The sequence below is a fragment of the Lemur catta genome, chromosome 8, assembly GCF_020740605.2.
Source record: "Lemur catta isolate mLemCat1 chromosome 8, mLemCat1.pri, whole genome shotgun sequence".
Classification (NCBI taxonomy): Eukaryota; Metazoa; Chordata; class Mammalia; order Primates; family Lemuridae; genus Lemur; species Lemur catta.
In genome coordinates this window covers 13,989,500-14,010,684 of record NC_059135.1, presented here as the reverse complement: position 1 = coordinate 14,010,684, position 21,185 = coordinate 13,989,500, and the positions used below count along the sequence as shown (strand labels likewise).

Below are 21,185 nucleotides of genomic sequence, written 5' to 3'. Positions count from 1 at the left end.
AATTTCTGTCTGAGTGTACACAGAGCATGAGAGTCAGTGAACAAGACTATGGAGAGTTTTAGTTCTTAATCTCTTCCCTTTGTGAACACCACTCTGACCTTGGAAGGAATTTTTCCAAGGAGGCCCTGGTCTCCATAAATGGCTATCAATCTGGAGACCATAGGCTGATATTCCGTCTCCTCCCACAATCCCGAGCACCTGAAGACGTTGCCTACCTTGAGAATGATCTTGGGCGAGCCTGTGGCCATGAGTCAGTCCTCAGGAGCTGTTAAGAAGGAGTGTGCAGGCCTATTTAGGTTGAATGTATATTATTGCAGATGTAGCTAGAAATGACAAAGAATTTCCCAGCCAGGTTGAGTTAAAAAAAAAAAAATGTTTAGAACTTCCAAAAACCAAAACCATTGATCTTAATGGGATACTCTCCTCTTAGTTTTTATTTTCAGAGAACATTATGGCAAATGTTCCCTGCGGAGGTCTGAGAAACTTGTTTCTAAGCCAGGATTCTGACAGCAGTGTGAAAAAAGCCCTTTTTAGGTTTAAGGAAGCCAAAAAGCCCTTTTTGGTGTTTGGTATTGTGATGGTCTAGGAGGTTAAGCATGCTTTTCAAACTTTGTGACTCCTTCTTAACTAACTTTGGATGTGTCATCCTGGAATTTATGTAAACCCCTCTTGGATCAAGGCAAGAAGCTTGCTGACTTATTTCTTTCTGCATAAACAGTTGGTCTTGTGGTCAGGCTGCTATTTCAGTGGGGCATGTCTCTCGTGTGCTCTTCCCTTTGGGACTTTCGATGGTCCAGCTGTTTGCCTGGGCTCAGTTCCTGCATTGGGACTGAAGCAGGATCCTCTGCAGAATTTGCTAACTGTTCCCCTCTGGCTTGTTACCAGCATTTTTATCTGTCACTTTTATCATGTTATCATGCTCTTTTAATTCTAGTTGAGGCATTCTCTAATACTGAGGATTAAATCTGAGAGCCTTACTTTTGTGTTTAACAACGCTTCACCTGTCCTTAATTCCCAAGCTACTCAAAGTGTGGTCCATGGGCCGGCAGCATCAGCATCACCTGGGAACACCTTAGAACGCTCAGCCCTGCCCCAGGTTGACTGCATTAAAGTCTGCATAGTAATAAAATTCCCAGGTGATTGCATATTAGAATCAAGAAGTGCTTTCCAGAATTCCTCACTGCCTCTGCTGCTACCACCACCACCACCACCATCATCATCATCATCATCATCATAGCCAAAAGCTAAGACTTGCTGAGAAATTTCTTTGTCGGCTCTAATGTAAGTACCTTGCACGTGCCGTCAACACTCTCTCATTTAAACCACCAATGTCTCTATGTGGTATGTGCCATTACTATTCCCACTTGCAGATGAGGAATTGAAGCTCAGGGAGATCAGGTAATCTATGTAAAATTATGCAGATGGTAAGTGCAGGTAGCCTGCATTCTGTCTGAGATGCAGGGTCTGTGGCCCTCCCGCTCCCCTGCTCTCCAGGTGAGCGCCTTCTGTATGCATTTGCTTCCTTCTCATGTCAGTCTATAAAACTTCAAATGCAAGGCCTCTGTGAAGGGAACGCTGCTGCTTGGTGTGTTCTGTAAAAGAGCTTTGGATCTTAACATCATTTTTAAATAAGACTGAGTTGTACCCTGTATGGATTTGATCTCTCTCAGCCCCAGAAATGAGCTCTTTCTACTGCTTCTAATTAGAGTGGATCGCTTCGAGTTGCAGATTACCATCCTCCGGATACGAATGCCTTCTGGCTTTGTGGAAGGCTTTGTGGAGATAGTGGAGTATCTCAGGCTTGTCCTTTGGAAGAAAACTTACATGTACAGCTCTGATTTGAAAAAAATGGAGGCAAGAAAGATGACCTTGTCAATGACATTGGTCTATGGTTTATCAAATCCTTTAAAGAACTCCAGCTTGGAATATGTGTAGCCTGTGTGCTCAAGGCCAGAAGTTAATTACAGGACGGTGATAACTGGGGTCTGGAAGAGGTTAAGGTCAGTGGTTTTCAAACTGGTCACTGAACTGCTCTGCTCTGTGGGGTGTTCCAGAGAAGGACTTGGGGAGGGGTTGTTGAGATAGTGGTTCACTGGGTCCTTCTTCACTTTCAGCCAATTAGTACACACTTTTAATCTTATTTCATATGGTAAGCCTGGGGAAACACTTTATTTAATGGGCCTTTCCCTCACTGAGAAAAATTTTTGTACCGTAAAAAGCAACTGAACTAATCCTGCTCCGTACTCTGCATTCTTTGCTGTTGCGGCCGTTGAGGTTCAGAAAGGCAAATTGACTTCCCCAAGGTCACACATTGTTTTGGCTAAAAGCTATTTCTTGTATTTCTCCTTTCAAAGCTCAGAATCTGGGCCAGCTGCCAAGTCTGCTGGGCATTTGCTCCTCTGCCATCGGAATCAGCCCTTATTATGTCCAGTGGCGCTGATCTGGGTTTATTTACTTTGCATATAGGACTCCTCAGTGTGTGCTTGGAAAACAAAACACTGTTCAGGTGTTTGTGGCAGAGCTGAGTGGAGAAGTCACACGTTCTCGGTATTCTTTATCTTCCACCATGCAGTCAATCTGCGTGCCTCCCTCTCTTTCCTCATTTGTCTATACATTGAAAGCAGCCTTGCAGAGAACACAGAATACTCTGATCTCGGCAAAGTAGAGCAGCTTTTCTGCAACTGAAAGGTTGAATTATTGAAAACCCCATTGTAGGAACATGTGCACTTGAAAACTCATGACCAAAAAAGGAAGGTGGGGTTGGGGGACTGAGATCACAAGGGACCCCATGAAAAAAAATTTTTTTTAACTTTCAGGAAAATATTAATACATAAGATATATGAATGAGAATATCAATGACATTTTGCAGTTAGTAATAATGGATACCTGGGTAATTTTCATTTCATCATCCCTTGTTTACCAAACACTTCATCATTTGGCTGTGTGACAGATGATATGCATACTAAGCGTTTTATATCTATGAGTGGCTCTTCACCCACCTAGCAGTTCAATGCTTCCCTGACTTTTGTCTGAAAGATTACTTGCTAACCCCTGCCCCCTGAGTGGGTGCCCTAGAGATGCTGCCCCAAAGCCTGGGCCATAAGCCCCTTGTTCATGGCCAGTTTGAAATGCAGAAGTAGATTTCTGGGACTTGGTTTCCTTTCTCTCAGATTTTGCCTTTCTGCTCTCTGCCCTTCCACTTTACCTGCCACTTCTATTTCTAACCCATTTCTTCTTTCCCTAATTATTCCCAATGGGACTAACTCATGCACCAGAACTGAAATTCTTGCTAATATGAAGATAGATTGAAGTCATACACGCTAAGATGTCCTGCAAGGGAAACTCAGATTCTTGTTCTGAAGAGACAAGAACTTACTGCTTTATTTAAGTTGTATCTAATCCCCAGGAATTTGGAGGTAAATATTGGCTCTCAAGCTATGTAATCAGGTATACAGAGAAGTTATCTAAGAAATCCTTTGGTTGTCCTCTATATATGTTCACATTTTAAATTTCACCTTTGGTTCTTCTGTTCCTAAGAAGATTTGGAGAATATTTAGCTCTCCCCCGAGGAAGAGAATTTCTGAGAGATTATTGAAAAAATGTCTAACAATATTAATTGGAAATATGTAGCACTGAAGCAGTTTGCTGTCATCCTTGATGCTCTTTTCAATTGTTTGCTAGGATTAAGATATGGAACTTGATCTCAGGTAAATCTCTAGAGTAGGGGAAATGATTGTCACTGAGTATTTATAATGTCATATAACACTTGGGTACCATGAAATGACACCAGGGAGAGATTAAGCCCTTGCTAAAGTTTGGCAAAATATCTCCTTGTAAAGCTCCAAAGCAGGACAGATTACCAGGTGTACCTGGCAGCTGGTGGGTTGAAATAACTGACCTTTATGTAAGGAGGGACTCTTTATAGCGTTTGCCTCAAGGTCAGGCCTGTTGGATGTCTATTTATACAACAGAACCTGCAGAGATCAGTTCTGACATCAGGTAGCTCTTGGTTCTGCTCTAGAGAGAGGCATTTGTCATTTATTTGTCGCAGTCCCTTGTCCTTGTTTAGCAGATCCAGCCATAACATCTCAGCAGAGAGGAGAAACTGTATACTTCCTTATCTAATTCATTTTGTGCATTACTGTGTTTCCTACTTAGGATGGATCTATTGCCATTCTCTCCCATTTGAATTCATTTAGAAGTCAAGTTTATCTCTAATGAGAGACCCCTTTTTAGTTCACAACATGTGCTCTGTCTGTGACCAGCAACTGTCTCAAGGGTAGTCTGTGCCCTGCATGGCTTGGGGCTGAATTCTTGTCCTTACCATGACTCCTTTAGATGAATCCAGATCCACTACTGGAGCGGAGGAAAGTGTTGACTTCCCCTGAGTCACAGGGCTCTGTAGGGGAGGTAGAGATGCTGGAATAAAATTTGGAACCTCTTAGGGAGGAAAAAGGGAAGAATGCATGGTTGGCAGACAGCCAACAGTGTCAAGTACAATTATATCCTTGCAGTTTCCACGGTCATCTTTTTTTATTCCTCAAGTATAAAAGTACTCTAAGCCTTTTTTAAGGCCTCAGACATCATACTGGTCCTTTTAAAAATTTATTCCCCAAACCATACTCCTTGGTGCCCTCTCCCTCCCCCCAGAGTAAGAGCTCCTTACACAGAGCATCCCACCTGGCTCTGCTGCAGATGCTAGCAGCCAGCACAGGTGCTGGTTGTCATAGGTGCGGAATGAATATTTACAGAATAAGCACATATAACTTGTTCTCTGAAATCCCCCAGGATTCAAAAACCTCAGACTTTGTTTAGAATGAAACAGAAATCCAGACTAACCAAGTCTTGACCAAATTGCCCTCTAACAGTACTGCCTCTTTTCTTCCCCATTTGAAATGTTGGCATTTTACTTTGATTTTCTTCTTATAAAGTTTATGACTACTTTAAGTAGCATTAAAATTCTATTTTTTATGCCAGGCATAGTGGCACACACCTGTAATCCTAGCACTTTCGGAGGCTGAGGCGGGAGGATCGCTTAAGGCCAGAAGTTTGAGACCAGCCTGAGCAACATACAGAGACCCTATCTCTGTAAAAAATAGAAAAATTAGCTGGGCGTGGTGGCACAAACCTGTAATCCCAGCTACTCAGGAGGCTGAGGCAAGAGGATTGCTGGAGCCCAGGAGTTTGAGGCGGCAGTGAGCTGTGATGATGCCACTGCACTCAAGCCCTGGTGAGATCCTGTCTCAAAAAAAAAAAAAAAAAAAAGGATGAGAAAGGAGGAATTGCCTTGGCAATGAAGACCTATGAGTTTTAGATGGAAAGTTTTTAAAACTTGCTCCATAGTGACATGTTGAATGAACTCATAGAATCTTCAAACTTTTGTCTTTTAGGCTTATGTACAGAAGTACATTGTGAAGAATTATTTCTACTATTACTTATTCAGATTCTCAGCCACTTTGGGTCAAGAAGTGTTCTACATAACATTTCTTCCATTCACTCACTGGAATATTGATCCTTTTCTATCCAGAAGGCTGATCATCATTTGGGTGGTAAGTACAGTTATTACTTTTTAACCACTACTAAGGCAACTACCCGCTTTGGTATTCAAGTCCTTGGTGCATATGTTCTTTGTTTTTTTAACCACTTAGAGTTGGATTTGGTGTCTGATTTACTTCGGAAAAATTAAAAAGCTACAAACACAACTTGTTTGTAAAGCCTAAACAAACTTATAATTTCATGTACTTTGTATACCTTCCCATGGGTAAACCAAACTAGGAGAGGAAAGAAGTGATGAACAGACAAGAAAGGGCCGTTCTAAAAACCTGTAAAGGAGTATACAACGCACCCTCCCAAGGGGCCCATTTTAGTAAAACTTGATCAGAAACTAAAACCAGAAGCTGTTGAGTAATAATTCCAAGCAGTATTAAGCAACTACTCTATATATATTGAAGAGACTAAAATACAAGGCAAAGAACCTTCCATAAGTAAACTTCTAGTGAGTGGGGGCAGCTGCAAATACACAAATACCTGATGACACTCCCAGGTAGACAGGTGGAGCCCCTTTCGCCTCTTTTGTTGGTGATCCTATCATTTAACTTTGTTCAGGGCCAAATGAGTTCGGTTTTTGTTGTTGTTGTTTAATTGGGGGAGATGGTGGATATTTGCAAGGCAGAAAGGCACACTGCACACATACAGGTTTGTATCAGATAGGCCTGCGTTCAAGTGCGATTCAGCCATATCTGTGTACTCTTGTCCAGAGCCCTACCTGCCTCGTTTGTGAAATGTTGTCAATAATGTGCATCCCCAGAACCACCACGAAGATATCTAGAACGTGCACAGAGCTCAGGGCCTGGCATAGTAGGAGGACTCTACAAGTCGCTATTGGAGTGTGATAACATGTAATGACTAGTCCATGACAGGGAAGAAGTCTTGAAGATCAATCAGTTCTAAAGTCAAAGATTGTTTAGCTGGCAGGGGGGTGCTTCAGGGACAAGACCGTTTCCCTGACTCAGAAGTCTGCACTAGAGGTTCAGGAGTGCTTGGTTGGGTATAAAAGTGAAGCTGTGTGATCATTAAGTGACCCCCACACTGGGTTTTATTTTTCTCATTTGTAGAACAAGTTAGAGCAGACTTGTTTGGAAGCAATAAACTCAAATGTCCTCAAGGGCAGGGGAGAGAAATAAAACAGTGACGTCCTGGGTGGGGAGGGGGTGTCTGTGCAAATCATTTGCAGAGTGGCCGTCTGGAGGTGCAAGGAAGCAGCTGCCCCATGGCTGTGCCTGTGACTGCAGTGAGAAAAATGGGCCCAGAGTTGCCAGATCTCCCTGTTTTCATGTGAAATCTCCCGGTTTTTAAATGTAGGTTTACATTTTAAAAACATCATATGCCAACTGAACAAAGACTCCTTGAAGTCCAAATGTATGGGCTCGGTTTGAAGCCTCTAGTCTAAAAGACTGCTGAAGCTTGTGGTTAGGATTATTTGACCCCCAATTCCTTCTGACTCTTTTATCCTTTTTTCTCTAAAACTACCAACGATTTTTTAATTTCCCATCCCTGTCTCCCTGTAGCCCTCTTCTGAAACCTAGAATCTGCAAAAGCATAGGCATCTTGCGGATCAGAAAGGGAATGTCAGTCCCATTGTCCCCCTCCCTTTCTGAGGCCAGCATGGCGGAAGGTTTCTTTCTGTTCTTAAGATTTGAAAATCCATGAAAGGCCCATGGTGCTCGAGTTTCTGTCCCTCTGTCATTTATTTTCTAGGAGACATATATATTTTTAAAATCCCAAAGCCTTAATGGTGGTTGAGTGGGGCAGATGATGTGAAGTACGTTTAATAACCCAGGAATATCTTACAATGTGTCTGGTCAGCTCAAGGGCATTGGTTTCCCCCAGTGAGGGTGGAAGACTTTTCCTGAGGAGCTGGGAAGACCTTTAGACTTGATAGAAGGATGTGGGTAGGGGACTCTGATTGTCATTGTTGTATTTTATCCTTTGGACTCTGATTGTCATTGTTGTATTTTATCCTTTGGACTCCTCATTTCAAAGTGCTTAACGTGCCTGCTTTTTGTCAGAGAGTGTGCAAATAAAATCTTTGCCTGAGAAAGGAAAGAGTAACAGATGAGTCTGCAGTTTGTCCTGAGGTTTGGTGGCCTGTTACCTGTTTTTTTTAAATGGGTACATGGCCTGGTCCGCAAGGCATCCATGCTCAGAGTTCCATAGTTAACTCTGGGTGGGCAGCTGTATGTGCAAGGGCAGCGTGGGAGGGGTGAGGTGGTGTGCACCTTCCTGCGGAGTTCTTGGTGGAGACAGCGGAAGCCATTCCTGGGAAGGGAGAGGCCGAGGGAGATGTAGGAGTGCTCTTGTGTGTTCATGCATGTGCTTGCATGTGTGCGTGTGTGTGTGTGTGTGTGTGCGTGTGTGTGTTGGGATGGGGGCTGCTCTCTGCTGGGCTGCAGAGACAATAACAAGAGCTGTTTGGTTTGGCTCCAGTGCTGAAGGTGGATGAAAGGTCAGGAAATTCCTGGTGGGGTTGGGGCTTGAGAGGGGAAGTGGGGTGGAGCAGGGTGCAGTTCTCCTACTGGGGCCAGCCAGGGCAATCAGCTTCCTGCCGAGGCAGCCTTTTTTCTCTAAGGGGGACCCCTAAATGAGTGGCTGCCTCTTGAAGGGGTGGAGATCAAGAAATGTTAATTACATAAGGGGCAGCGCTAAACATCTTATCTTACCTAAAATTCACTGAAAGGCAGCTGCGTTCAGGAGTGCCAAACCTCTTGTCAAATTTTATATCAATCCAACTGTTGTTATTAGATGAAGAGCCAACAAGTTTTATTGCTTTTAAAAATCATTTATTATGTTAGCGGTGATTCACACTGTCCGAAGTAGCTTAGCAGAATTCATGGTTATATTAACTGCTCTCTCTTCACAATCATGATTATTCCTCCTCTCTGTTGTACATCTTTTATTGCTTTTATTGGCATCTCTGTCCATTATCTCATTTGAGCTTCATAACAATGGGTTAGTATCATTTTATAGATTGAGATAGTAACACATCAGACATTAATAAGCCATATCACATGTTGCGCATTTAGTATCCATGCCATGCACTGTAATACTGCTTTACATACCTACCTCTTTAGTCTTGCCAGCAATCCTGTGTCGTAATTGTTAACATTACCAGCCCATTGAATAGATCATGAAACTAAAATATAGGAAAGCTAAGTAACTTGCTCAGAACCCACTGGATGAAGCAGCAAGTGAATTTGATGCTGCCCCTGGGGCCTCCTCTGCCAGAGAGAGCTGTCATTAAGAACACAGTCAAGTGGCATGAAGAGATTCACTGTCAATTTTTTTTTAAGATGTTAAAACTGGGGCTTTAAGCATTAAAATGACTTGCCCAAAGTTCTCTTCTATTGCATATTTGTTTCAGTTGTGTTTCAGCTTTGCCCTGATGGCATTTATTAACCCTATATTCTACTTAAGTAGACTCTACCTTTCTTGGCAAGCCAAAGGTATTTTATCCCAGAAAATTTAGATAAGCTTTTGTTCAATTAGCTGAAGGACTTCCATCAAGGCATTATTTCTCTCTTCTGTCTTGTATCAAGGTTTTAACCTATATTTGGGCTCAGAAGAATCTCAGACATTAGGACAGACGAGCCAGTGAATGGGTTATCTGATAAGAATGCTCATCGAGAGATAGTGTGGATAGTGTTTTACAAGATGAGCCATTTTCCAGTGGAGTGGTTATCTAATCTCCTGACCTTCACTTTGGCATGGTGACAGCCCTATCAAAAAAATAAAAGCTTTAAAGTTATCTTGCTGCATCTTGGGGAAAAAAAGGCAATTTCACTGAAATTAGATGGTGTTCAGCTTTGTAACATGAAGCAAAGTCTCACTTTTTGCTAAATAAAGTTATTCCCCATTTTGTAAAATAGCAATGCAAATACTGATACCACAACTGATTCTTGAGGGCTGCAAGCCTCATGTTCTCTGTTCTTATGATGTTTTACTTATTTATATTCTGCTGCTTTTCACAGATATTTCATGGCATTAATGATGAGATGTAAAAAAAAAGGGGGGGGGGAATAAGTAGATAAAAATCAAAATTAGGGGAATAAAGCCCAGACTAAAGTTAAATGTAGTCAGCTGGTTCAAAGGTGAGCCACAAATTAGTCTTTGAACTTTGTCTTGAGCAACCGAAATGAAATGATATTACATTATCTGCTAAGAAATTATAGGCATATTCCTAAGACAGCAAACCTTTTCCTGACACATAGGATTGATAGAATTGTTGAGGCTGGTGATACATGTTACTAAATTATTTTCTTACAACTATTGTTTGGTATCATTCTGACTTCTCTTCCTAAGCTTTGTGTGTTTTCATTTTTAAATCACTACTAATTTAACCAATGAAAAAATTGTATTTCAGTTCATAATTTTGTTAACCATTTGTGTTCTTGCCAATTGTCATTCTGCATTTTGAGTATGTTTTTAAAAGGGGCTTTAATTTTTTTTATTTCCATCAGTTGTTAACCCAGAAAGATAAAGAATTTTCCATGTATCAAAGGCAATGTGTCCATATATAAGATTTTTAGAAGTTTAAGACTTTGAGAAATGGTATATAACTTTATAATATCATCAGTAGTGAACTAGGAAAATCCTTTAACATGGAATTTGTGTCTATGGCCATACCACCCTAAAAGTGCCCAATCTCAATCTCATCTAAATTAGAATTTGAATGCTTTCATACTGAGCAGTCCTTTAGTTTAGGCACAGACCTAACCACTCCCTGTTGTCTTATCTTTGTGACCTCCCTGGTCCTTTTAAGGCAATTGAATTTGAGACTTTGGTCTTCAGGTACTTAGTGTTTCTGGCTTGTAGTTTCGCTGGCCATAAAATAGCTTACTCAGTCGGAGGTGACCAGCTCTTAGAAGATCTGGTTCATGCTTCCTGAACTCCAATAAAGTTAAAAATTGTGTTTCAGTTTTTCCTTGCCTTTTTTTTTCTCTTTGTAAAAAAAATTAAAAAATTTATACATCAAAAGATATTTCCCCCTCCTTTCTAACATATGTGTGGTTATTTTTAAGTGAGTCTTTATCATAGACAAATGATTCATTAGAGTGTTTCTGATTATGTCCCGAAGGCCCTGGTCCTGAGAGTGTCTAGGCAGGGTTAATCTCTCTCCTAATAATTCATGGCTTTTAATTATGTCCCTGATAGGAAACAAGAAGTATCGGTGGGGGAAGAGGAGTGGTTGCTTCTACCTACATCAGCAGCTTTGAGGTTTGGTCAGAGGTTTATGGTCCTGTAATACCATGAAAGGATCGCCAGGCTGATGTTATATAGTTAGCGTTTTTAGTTTCCAGAAAGAGAGACTCACTTAAACTAATTCAGCAAAGGGGGGATTTGTTGCAAGGTTATCAGGAGTCCGAGCACCAGAACCTCACAGGAACTGAAGCTATTGTGTAGTTTGTCTGCTACAATTCAGCTGTCTTGTTGGCTGGTAATTTTCTCAAATGTCTTTTAGTTCAGATTTCTAAGACAGCCCGATGTAGCTCATTAGGTAGCCCAGTTACACTATTCCATCCATTGCCAGCCAGTCCATAGCTTGGCTGGACTTGGTCCAAACAGCTGTGTTAGGGGTGAGGATGGACAATTAATTGGGGCCCCAGAGCCATGGGCCAGGTTCTGGAACGTCAAGAGACCTAGACTGTAATCCTAGCAGGGAAACCTTGTTCAAGGCACTTCATGATTCTGGCCTGCAGTTTCCCTGGCTATAAAATGAGAGGACGCAGCTAGAGGAAGCTTGTGATATGGTCATGAGTCTTCATTACATGTTTGCTGTGTGACACTTAAAAGAGGTCCATCCACAGTGCGGAGGAAAAGAAGAAAACGGAAGGTGGGCAGGATAACATTTAAAAAAATATATAGACTACAAGGTATTTCATCTCTTTTGCATATTGAATGCTAATGTGGCTTATTTTGTTTTGGTTTTCTGAATCCCCTCAATATGAGACAGTGCATTTGCAATGCATATCAAATCCATTGCTAAATAATTGTTAGTTTGCCTGCCCTTTTGTATTCAACATGACTGATGGAATCCTTTAAAGGAAAATGCTTAATTGTTTGGCAAATATAAATTCCATTTCTTTGTAGACCCAAAGCCTGGTGACAGGGAAGCCATCACTGTAGCAGATTCCTTTTGGCAGGCTCTTCTGTTCCTATTCTCCTAAGACAAATTAACTTATGTTAGAGAGCTCCAATCTCAAATGATGGTTTTCCACATCTCTCACATTCTCATTATTAACAGCTAGTTAGCTGATACCTACGGTAAAAGGCAGACCAAAAATTTGCCTTTAAATTGGGCCTACTGTGTAGATAGCGTCTTAACTTTTGTAGCGTATAGGGTGTTATTTTATAACAGTCACATAAATTGGTTAAGCGGTGAACTTTGTAATAATACGTCAAAATAGAGTAGTGTCTTTTTGGATGTGGGCAGGCTGCCATCTGGCTGCATCACAAGGGAGTCGGTCACCTGGCTGGGGAGGAGAGGAAAAAGCCTTTCCCCAGTCCTGTAATTCACTAGACTGGGGTCAATTTTAGTGCCGAAAGATGACTTTAAATGTGATTATCTCTTAATCCTCTGTTTAAACCACTACCACCGTTCACTTCAAAAGGTTGCCCTGCTTGTTAAGTTGGTTCTTGCTTGAGATTAATGAGTCTTTAAAAGTATTCAACAATGGCCAGATTGTCACCCTCACTAACTTGCATTGAATGAAATAGAATTAGGCGTCAGAGATTCTGCCCAGTCCCTCTGAAGTGGAATCTGTAATTTAGCCTTGGTTAAATATTAAGTAGATGTTTCTGGGGGGAGGGTAGACAAATTGCATTGGTTTGGTTTTGAAACACAATAAGGAAAAGTTTTGGTTTTGGTGTAGGTTTAAAAAAAATCCTTAAAACTGGACTCACGGTGAACAAATAAATTCGGATCTCTCTAATTATTACCATCATTACCTGGTTTCCCCCCCCCCCTAAATGTTGATGACTAGAAAATTTGCCCACAGCCTTCCGTAAGTCTCTCCCTCCTTCCCACTGTCCCTGCCCTACACCCCCTAAGGCAGCAATGCTGTTCATTGAGCAGAATCCGAGCTCTCTCAGATAGAGTCCATCACCCCCTCACTGCAAGTATCTCTTCTAATGCTTATATAGTTCATCGCGTGGATGGGTGATTGCTTTAAAGCTTACCTAGGTATTAGATTGTATGAAACTCCAGGGTCCTGGAGGCAGGATATGTTTGAGGATGAAATTAGGTTGGATCTGCTGACATGATGCAAAGAACCAACCACTTTATACACAGTGTGGTTATAGAGTTAGTCCTTCTCCCCTTTTTGGTTTTATTCTAGCTGCGAATGTCTTATCAAGAAAAACAAATAGCCTTTGCCAACTCATATCTAGACCCCAAACCAAGGAGCATCCTGATATGGCAGAGGGAAAGGAATTCAGTGTGTGTCTTCAGAGTTAAACCTGCTTTCCCCTCATTGCCTGCAGGCAAATCGCTCCCTAAGAGTCTTGACAAAGGCACCATTCTGGACTAGATTTGGTTCCAGATCCTCTCCCACTCATTTGTAAAACAAAAGGAAAGAGAATGAACTAATCAATAGGCCTGGAGGTGGGGGTAGGGCTTTCAGATAACATTTTCAACTAAAATCTTAATTCTCTTTTTCTCTTTAAAAACCAAATCAATTCCACTTGCCAAGCTGCATTCTTGAATTGATATGATCCTCCAAGCTGCTGTTTCCTGAGTCTCCACTACACGCCATATACTTTACATGCAAGAACCCCATTTCACAGATGAGAACACCAAACCCCAAAGAGATTGAGTGACTTGCCCAAGGGGACACAAGCAGTAAATATAAAATAGAACCAGGTGTGAACACTACCTATTCTAGCTCTAAACCCCATCCTTTCCACTGCACCGTGTTTCCTCCAATGGCTAAACTTTAGTTTTTTTCCCCAATCCAATTATTCAGAAATGTGTTTTGCCCATGTGGTTGGAAAGGCCTTTAACATCACAGTCTCATTTGCAAGTGCCTGTATGTACAGCAGGCATATGTCACAGATTCTCCAGACATCCTCTTGTCAACCCTCTGTAATGTGGTCCCTCTGAGTATCCCACCCCACTTTTGTTGGACACTGTGTCCCAAATTTTTTACACTTACTCAAAGGCCAGAGCATCACAGGGACCTAGTAAGGTGGAGGAGGGCTTTGGTACTTTAATTTCCAAGCTGGAAGCCTGCAGAGGGCTGCCCGCTAATCCCATGGGTTTGTCATTCCTGGGCCATGCTCCGCTTCCTTATCCCATTTTGCAAAGCAGCCAAGTGGAAAAGAAGGAGTGAGGAACAGAGTGGCCCTTTGTCCCTATTAGGAGGTAGGGATTTGACCTCAGGGGTCTGGGCATTTTTCTTGTCTGTGTGCCTCCTACTTCCCAGGCTTCCTGCCCCCGGGTGGCTTCATATTCCCTGTGCCCCGCGCCTGTCCAGTCCAGTGGGCGTGATGAGCAGCCTGAAATTCCTCCCCACTCTCCTGGAGCGTTTGGGGGTTGGGAAGCGTTCCCTGTGCCGGCAAGGGAAAGGAGAGGCTTTCATCAGTTCAGTGCTCTGTCAGTTCACAGCGGTTTCTTTCCAGGCCTCAGTTTGACCATCTGTAAAATGTGAAGTTGAACAAAATGACCACAGGGCCCCTCCCATTTAAACAGTTTTATGATAATAAAAATAGGGGTGGTAATACATCTTTTAGGATATTCAGTCTGTTTAATCGTATGCACTGGCTTCAACAGTGCATCTGCCCCTGTAAAATTTCTTCTGGGTGTTCCCCATACACCTGACTGGGTTGGCTTCCACCAATTTTCTTGTGGTCCCCTGTGACAGGGAGAGGGAGCAATAGTCAGTGATCCTCTATGAAAGGGGTCCTTAAAGGAGATAGCATGTGAACCTACCCTGAGTCCAAGCCACTAGGAATCACGAGGCCTTGCAAATGCAAGCCAAAGGGCAGTGGAATTCAGTGAGGGCCAAACACAAAGGCGTGGGGAACATGAGGCACACAAGCCTTGCTGGCAGCATCATTTAGAGTGTGTGTGTGTGTGTGTGTGTGTGTGTGGACGCACACATGTAATTTCATTGTTTGCATTACATATGCTCAGATTTAAGTAGAAAAAGATGTTATGTTTTTGTTCCTTTTAAAATTAAATTTCTTCTGGCATTCACAGGCACGGAAATCAGAAGGGAAAAAAATGTTTTCTTCGGTTTCAAAATGCTTTTTGAACACATAGCAATTTGACTCTGAGGGTTGCGGAATGACATTCTGAAGGTTTTAAAAAACACAACCTCTAACTTGGAAATTAGCAAGTTATGAGCAGCATTAAGCTTGCTTCCTTTCAAACTAATACTGGTAAACAAACAAAGGCTAAACGAGCAAAATAAGAGAGCTGATTTCTTTTAATGGTCCATAATAGAAGCTCCAGGCAAAGGAGAGCATTAAACCCTGCATTTCAGACCAACTCTACCATCTATTGCACACCTGGATCATGCCACCAGCAGGACAGAGCCCGTCCCAGTCAGCCTGTGAGGGCTTCCTACACACGTGCTGTGTGAAATAGAGGTTGAGCAATTTTCCATGTTTGTCTGCATAACTGGAAAAAAAATACTTAGAAAGAATAGACACAGGGTGATGAACTAAAAGTCTCCATTTTTTCTGCAGCCAACAAGGATTATCTCTTGGCTGTTTAATTAGAATTTATTTTAAAAGGAATAAAAGAAAGACCGGGGGCTCATTCAGTTGGGTAAGTGTTCAAACAAGCTAAATGTTATTCTAGGCCTCTGCCTTTTTGCAGGCTGGGTTCAGAAATTTAAACCTAAATTTGTGCTATAGAAAGCTTTTAGAACATATGTTGAAGACTAGGTTTCATGCTTTTTTTTAAAAAAGTCTACAAAGAATGTTTGGTTATTTGCCCTGGAGGGCGATCAGAAGGGTGCGTCTTCAGCCCTGAAAGGATTAAATCATTAAAACTCTGTCAAGGCCTGAGTTGCAGAAAACCAGATGCCTGTCTTTGTTTAAAACATTTCAGCTACCTAAAAGGATGTGTTTAAGGGTGTGCTAATCTATTATCTAGCTTTCTTATGGATGATAATTTTGAGTAAGTTTCTATATTCATGAGAAAAATGTCTTAAGAAAATTCTATATGAGAGATATGAAACCACCTAGATCCTTTTTAGGGTGTCGCCTTTAAGATTAAAACATAAAACGCCATGCATGGGATGGACCCTGGTTCAGAAAATATGCTTGGTAAATGGAACAGAGGGTTTACAATTGAAATCATTCTAAAAGTGAACGCAAACTGGCACTCAAATCAAAATCCAAGCAATGATACACACTGTTTCAGGGTCTTTTGGACATTTACCAGACTTTGCAACCCCAAATTCTGAGATTATGTGCATTTAAACACTAGAGGTTGATACAGGTGAGCAGACGAGCATAGCAATCTTTTTTTTTTTTTTTTTTTAATCAACATAGAGTCTTGGTCTGTTGCCCAGGCTGCAGTGCAGTGGTGTGATCACTGCAGCCTCGAACTCCTGGGTTCAAGCAGTTCTCCTGCCTCAGCCTCCCAAAAGTGCTAGGATTATAGGCGAGAGCCATCTCATAAAACGTCTTCTGAATCTTGTATTCTTGCAGATACATCAAGCCTGGGTCTCCACTTGTAGTTCTTGGTTTAGGGGTCTTGTAACCATGAGCATAATTCATTAGTTATCTATAGTAACACCTTGTTCCTAAACTATGTCTGGATGCACTACCACCTAGTCTGAAAAACATGTAAAAGAAGATGATGTAATGTGCTTGTCCCTTAAGGGGATGTGATTGTCCTTGAGTAATAATTGCCTCACTCCAGCTCTTCACCCCTACTGAGAAAATGGCTGGGCATAAGCATACACAGGTACTGCAGCATTTCTGTGTCTAAAAATATGATGTCCAGAGCACATAAATAGGGAAGAAGAATATAAGAACCATGAGTCCATCATTGATCTCTTTGGAGCATTAAATAAAATGTACAGGCAGTCAATGGTTTGGACTGAGCTCCTCCATTAGGCCCAACAGACCAAACCAAAGCAGAGTCACTCATGCTGAAGTTCTGGCACTAAACCGATGCTGTTTATCTGACCTTCCAAGAAATCGAGAGAATGAGAGCTGATAGCCAAATTCCCAAACAGGCCAGTTTCAGTACAAATGATAATGAAGTCCCCTCTGTGTTAATCCTTACAAGAAAGTAACCTGATGTCAGCCAATCAGTTATTTTTCTATTGTTCTGTCTCCCTATTCCCACCTTTCAAGGAGAGTAGCTTTTGGTTCTGTGTTTCTGCTTTCTTCAGCCCTTCTCTGTCTATGAAACCAGTCTCCTCTGCTCAGCTTATGGGAACACTCATTCCATTTTAGGGAATGAAGTGTCACCTGATTCTAGAATCAAAAGCCAATTGAGATCTTTAGGCTGGGGTGAGATGGCTCACACCTGTAATCCTAGCATTCTGGGGGCCAAGGTGGAAGGATTACTTGAGCTCAGGAGTTTGAGACCAGCCTTAGCAAGAGCAATACCCCATCCCTACAAAAATAAAATAAATAAAATAAAGATCTTTAAATTAGGCTGATGCCATCTTGGACTCAGCCCGTCTGTACGCAGACATTAAAATAAACTTCTTTTCACCTAAAAAAAAAAAAAATCTTTAAATTGGTTATCTTTCAACAGGAGGAAATGAAGAGTTTTGGAAAAGACCCAAAAGGCTGGACCGTATGTAGTCGATATTGAGAGAATATTCACTGAGGGGAAATGGGTAGCAAGGCCGACTCGTAGGGGAAAGGCTGAGAGGTGGCAGCTGTGGTCTCTCAGGTCACCTGCCAGCCCACAGCTGGACATGTGCCTTCACTTGATAAATGTGCACACACAAGCAACACGCCAAAGAAGTCGAGGCAGCCCTGCATGTGCATTTAGGCAGCTGTCACCAGGGGAACCACAGTCACCAGCCTATCTGAAATCGTGGGGTTTCTCTAAGGGGAGCTAACCAAGAGCATAAATTAACCACCCAAAACAACTACGGAACTAGTCACTGCAAGATATACTGGGCGAATCAGGACAGGATTTAAAGACCTCTAAATGTTCGCTAAAGGCTTTACTACTTTATTTCTTTTTCATTTTTTTGAAAAGAGGTTTTTCTTTCAATTTTAAAGGAAAGTTTGAGCTTTTCTCTGTGCTGGAAGGACTAGCTTCACCAGGTTTGGGCCTCTCAGTTCCTGGAGGCTTTTCTTCTGCTTTGACTTAACCCAAGAGCCTGAAGGGCTTTGCTAATGTCAGAGCTTATTTTAAACTACTTGCACCAAAGCCCCTTTTATATCCACACTTTATCCTGCAAAGGAAGAACTGATTAGATGAAGTGGTCAAGGTCTTATTTTAAAAATAAAGGAGGAAGAAAGGTGACCTTGTTGAATTTTTACCTGAGTTCTCTGTGCTAGTTTCACGGTTTTCAGAAACCGTGAAAATAATTCTCCCACCCTTTTGTGTGTTCCAGGAAAGGATTTGCTTAAACGAACTACCCTTCTCCATGTGGCTTAGCTAAGAGCCACAGGTGCCCCCTGCCCCCTTATTTACCTATGACAAGGCCAGACAGAGACCCTCCAAATTCCCATGTGTTATCTCATAAATGATTAGCTGAACTCTCTCCCCACTGGCCAAACTGGGTAAAATACCTGCTATGTCGACTTGACCAAACTTTAGTTAAGGTTCTCTCCATCTGCACACCCCTGAATTTTGACCTTCCTCCCACCCACGCACCTCTCCCAACCGCCTACCCCAGCTACAGCCCCTTCTGAGAACAGGCTGACTCTCAGGTGAACGTGTCCTGGTCTCCTGACCTAACCCACCTCTACCCTTCATCCCACCTCCCGTCACCCAGTTGTTGCTAGCCTTGTTCATTCTCCCCTATGTGATAGAAAAGCCCTGTTCTGCCTAACCTTTGAGACATTAGAAGATCTCATGGTTTTTATATTGTAATAGTCCTTCCACCCACTTCTTGCAAGAATCCTTTCGAATATCTTATCTCCTTTCCTAAATCCAGATTTGTTTCTTACTTGACAAAGATAATAAGGAAGCACAGAGAATTCAACCCTAGACTAGTCTGGCTGCCTGTTAAGATCTCTCCAAACACAGGGAGATGTGAAACACAGATATAAAGCAGTTTCTGTCCATAAGTTCTTCACCTCTCAAATTGAGATGTTTTCTGAAGTAGTGAGCAGGGTCTGCCTCTCCAGTGAATCAGGGTTTGTGCATTTATTCATCTAATAAAGATTTATTCATCTAATAAAGATTTATTCTATACCGAACACCGGTAAAGTTCTCACTTTCAAAAATTACTTTGTGGCCAAATTTACTTTGTGTTTACTCCCCTTACAAACCCACAGACTTTTATATGGCAGCATTTGCATTTCTGTAAGCAAAACAATATATAAATAACAAAGAAGAGGAGTCACTTCCTTTAGGCTAGTATTTAGCATACTAGATGCAGAAACTAGGTAGAGATCTCTACATTGCTGCTCAAACACAAAGTAGTTTCCTAACTTTTTGCTTTTTTTAAGCTACTTATCTTGAACTACTGTAACTTTATTTATATAGCTCCAAATTCACAAGCAGCAGCTATAATTATATTCAAATGTAACTACAAAAGCACCTTCCACAATCAAATATTAAGTATTTATTTTCTCTCTGTTTTAGAGCTGCCGTCAACTGCCTTAACAAGATTTACTGAGACTGTGCTATCTAGTACCTCCTCCTCAGTTGTGTCCACAGTCTATTTTATTATTTAGCATTATTAGCCTATTTTATTAATTATTGTTTCTAATGAATAAATAGTTTACAAGCCATAGTGGTTTTAAGGAGTGCTATATCACTTAATGTATGGAAAATCACTTTAAATTCTGTTAGGGCACCCAGGCTATTGATTCACTGCATCAAACAGGTGTTCTGCTTTATCTACCAGTTAATTCCACAACATATACATAAAATGATTAAATACTACAGACCTAATTATACATTAGTTAAATTAGGGATGTGGAATTTTACATAGGTATACAGATATATCTACCTCTCCCTATATGTATATATATGTATAGATATAAACAAGTGACTTGTTTACTCTTCTTTGTGAGCTCAGTAGATCCAAAAAAGCAGGGTTTTTAAACCAGAACATCTAAATGGTTTCTCTCTACACGGGGAGAGGTGAAACAAAAGCTGCACCGTAAACACAACCAACTTAAAACAGTTCCTGTCCATGAGGTCTGCACTTCTCAGATTGGGATGTTTTTTATAGTGAGCAGAGTCTAGTTTTCCAGGGAGCCAGGATTTGTGCATTTATTCATTTAATAAAGATTTATCCTCTACTGGACACTGATAATTTTATATTCCAAACATTCCTGGAAACATTCTGGAAGTTTCAGCCTGCATCTTTATTTTGTACATTTATCTATTATAAATAGTCTTTGCTTATTTTAGAACACTGTGTCAAAGTGACATTCTAATCAGTCTCCCCTCCAGCTATTTTTTTTTTTCCCAGAGATAGGGTCTTACTCTGTTTCCAGGCTAGAGTGCAGTGGCATAATCATAGCTCACTGCAGCCTCCGACCCCTGGGCTCAAGGGGTCCTTCTGCCTCAACCTCCCAGGACTACGGATGCCACCACTCTGGCTAATTTTTTTTTTAATTCTTTTTGTAGAGAAGGGGTCTCTATGTTACCCAGGCTGGTCTGGAATTCCTAACCTCAAGCTCCCAAAGTGCTGTTCTTGGCCAACTCCAGTTTTGTTATTAATATAACCTTCAGTCCTTCCCCCGCACAGCATTTTGAGTGATCTATCTCAAATGCAAATAGGAACAAACATACAGCAAGTGCTAAGTGGCAGGGATTGAGCAATGAACCAGACTCCATCCTGCTGTAGGGTTCACATGTAGGCAAAGCAGTAACAGGTAAATCAGCCCAGTAATTAAAGATTGTATGGCTGCCATTTAGAACACGATCAGGGAGAGCAGAGACCTACTTTAGAGAAGGGGGGGCAGGGAAGGGCATTTCATATCATTTAACTTAAGGCTTGAGTGTGAGAAGGCGCCAGCCACGTGAGGAACTGGCGGGGAGAGCCCCAGGGTGAGAAAGTCCTGCAGTGAGTCAGCGAACCCCGTGGAGGAATGAGCGAAGCTAATGTGACTGAGCAGAGGCAGAGGTGGCTTTCTTCTGAAAGCTTCCAGGAGACCACATGCCACACGTTCCTTGTGTACTCACACAGGACTCCTTCTCGGTGTCCCTTTGAGACTGCAAAGGCTGTGGCTCCTTTCATCCTTAGACCTGGTTTGCTATCATCTCAGCCATCTCCTTGCCCTGAGGCCTCGGGTTGTCGCCTCACTGATTTACACCTGGGTCCTCTCATATGTGAAAGGAAGAGGTTGGGTGAGTTGATCTCAACTCTATAGACCACGATGCTGTTACCATTCATTATGAAAAGATCCCTGAATCCCCAGAGGCACCGTTTGTTCATTCAACAAGCAATGTTTGAGTGCCTGCCAGATGCTGTTCCAGGTCTTGGGCCGCACCGAGGCAGAGCATCAGCTCAAGGTGG

At 41.8% G+C, this 21,185-nt stretch overlaps 1 protein-coding gene across 2 annotated transcripts in view; it reads left to right on the top strand.

Annotated features, from left to right (window-relative positions):
* SGPP2 (sphingosine-1-phosphate phosphatase 2) overlaps positions 1-21,185 on the top strand; it is a 105,283-nt gene that overhangs the window by 37,027 nt on the left and 47,071 nt on the right. For both annotated transcript variants that reach the window (XM_045559228.1, XM_045559227.1), the window contains exon 2: positions 5,391-5,549. In XM_045559228.1, the coding sequence (XP_045415184.1) occupies positions 5,391-5,549 (159 nt within the window). The remainder of the gene's footprint in view (positions 1-5,390; positions 5,550-21,185) is intronic.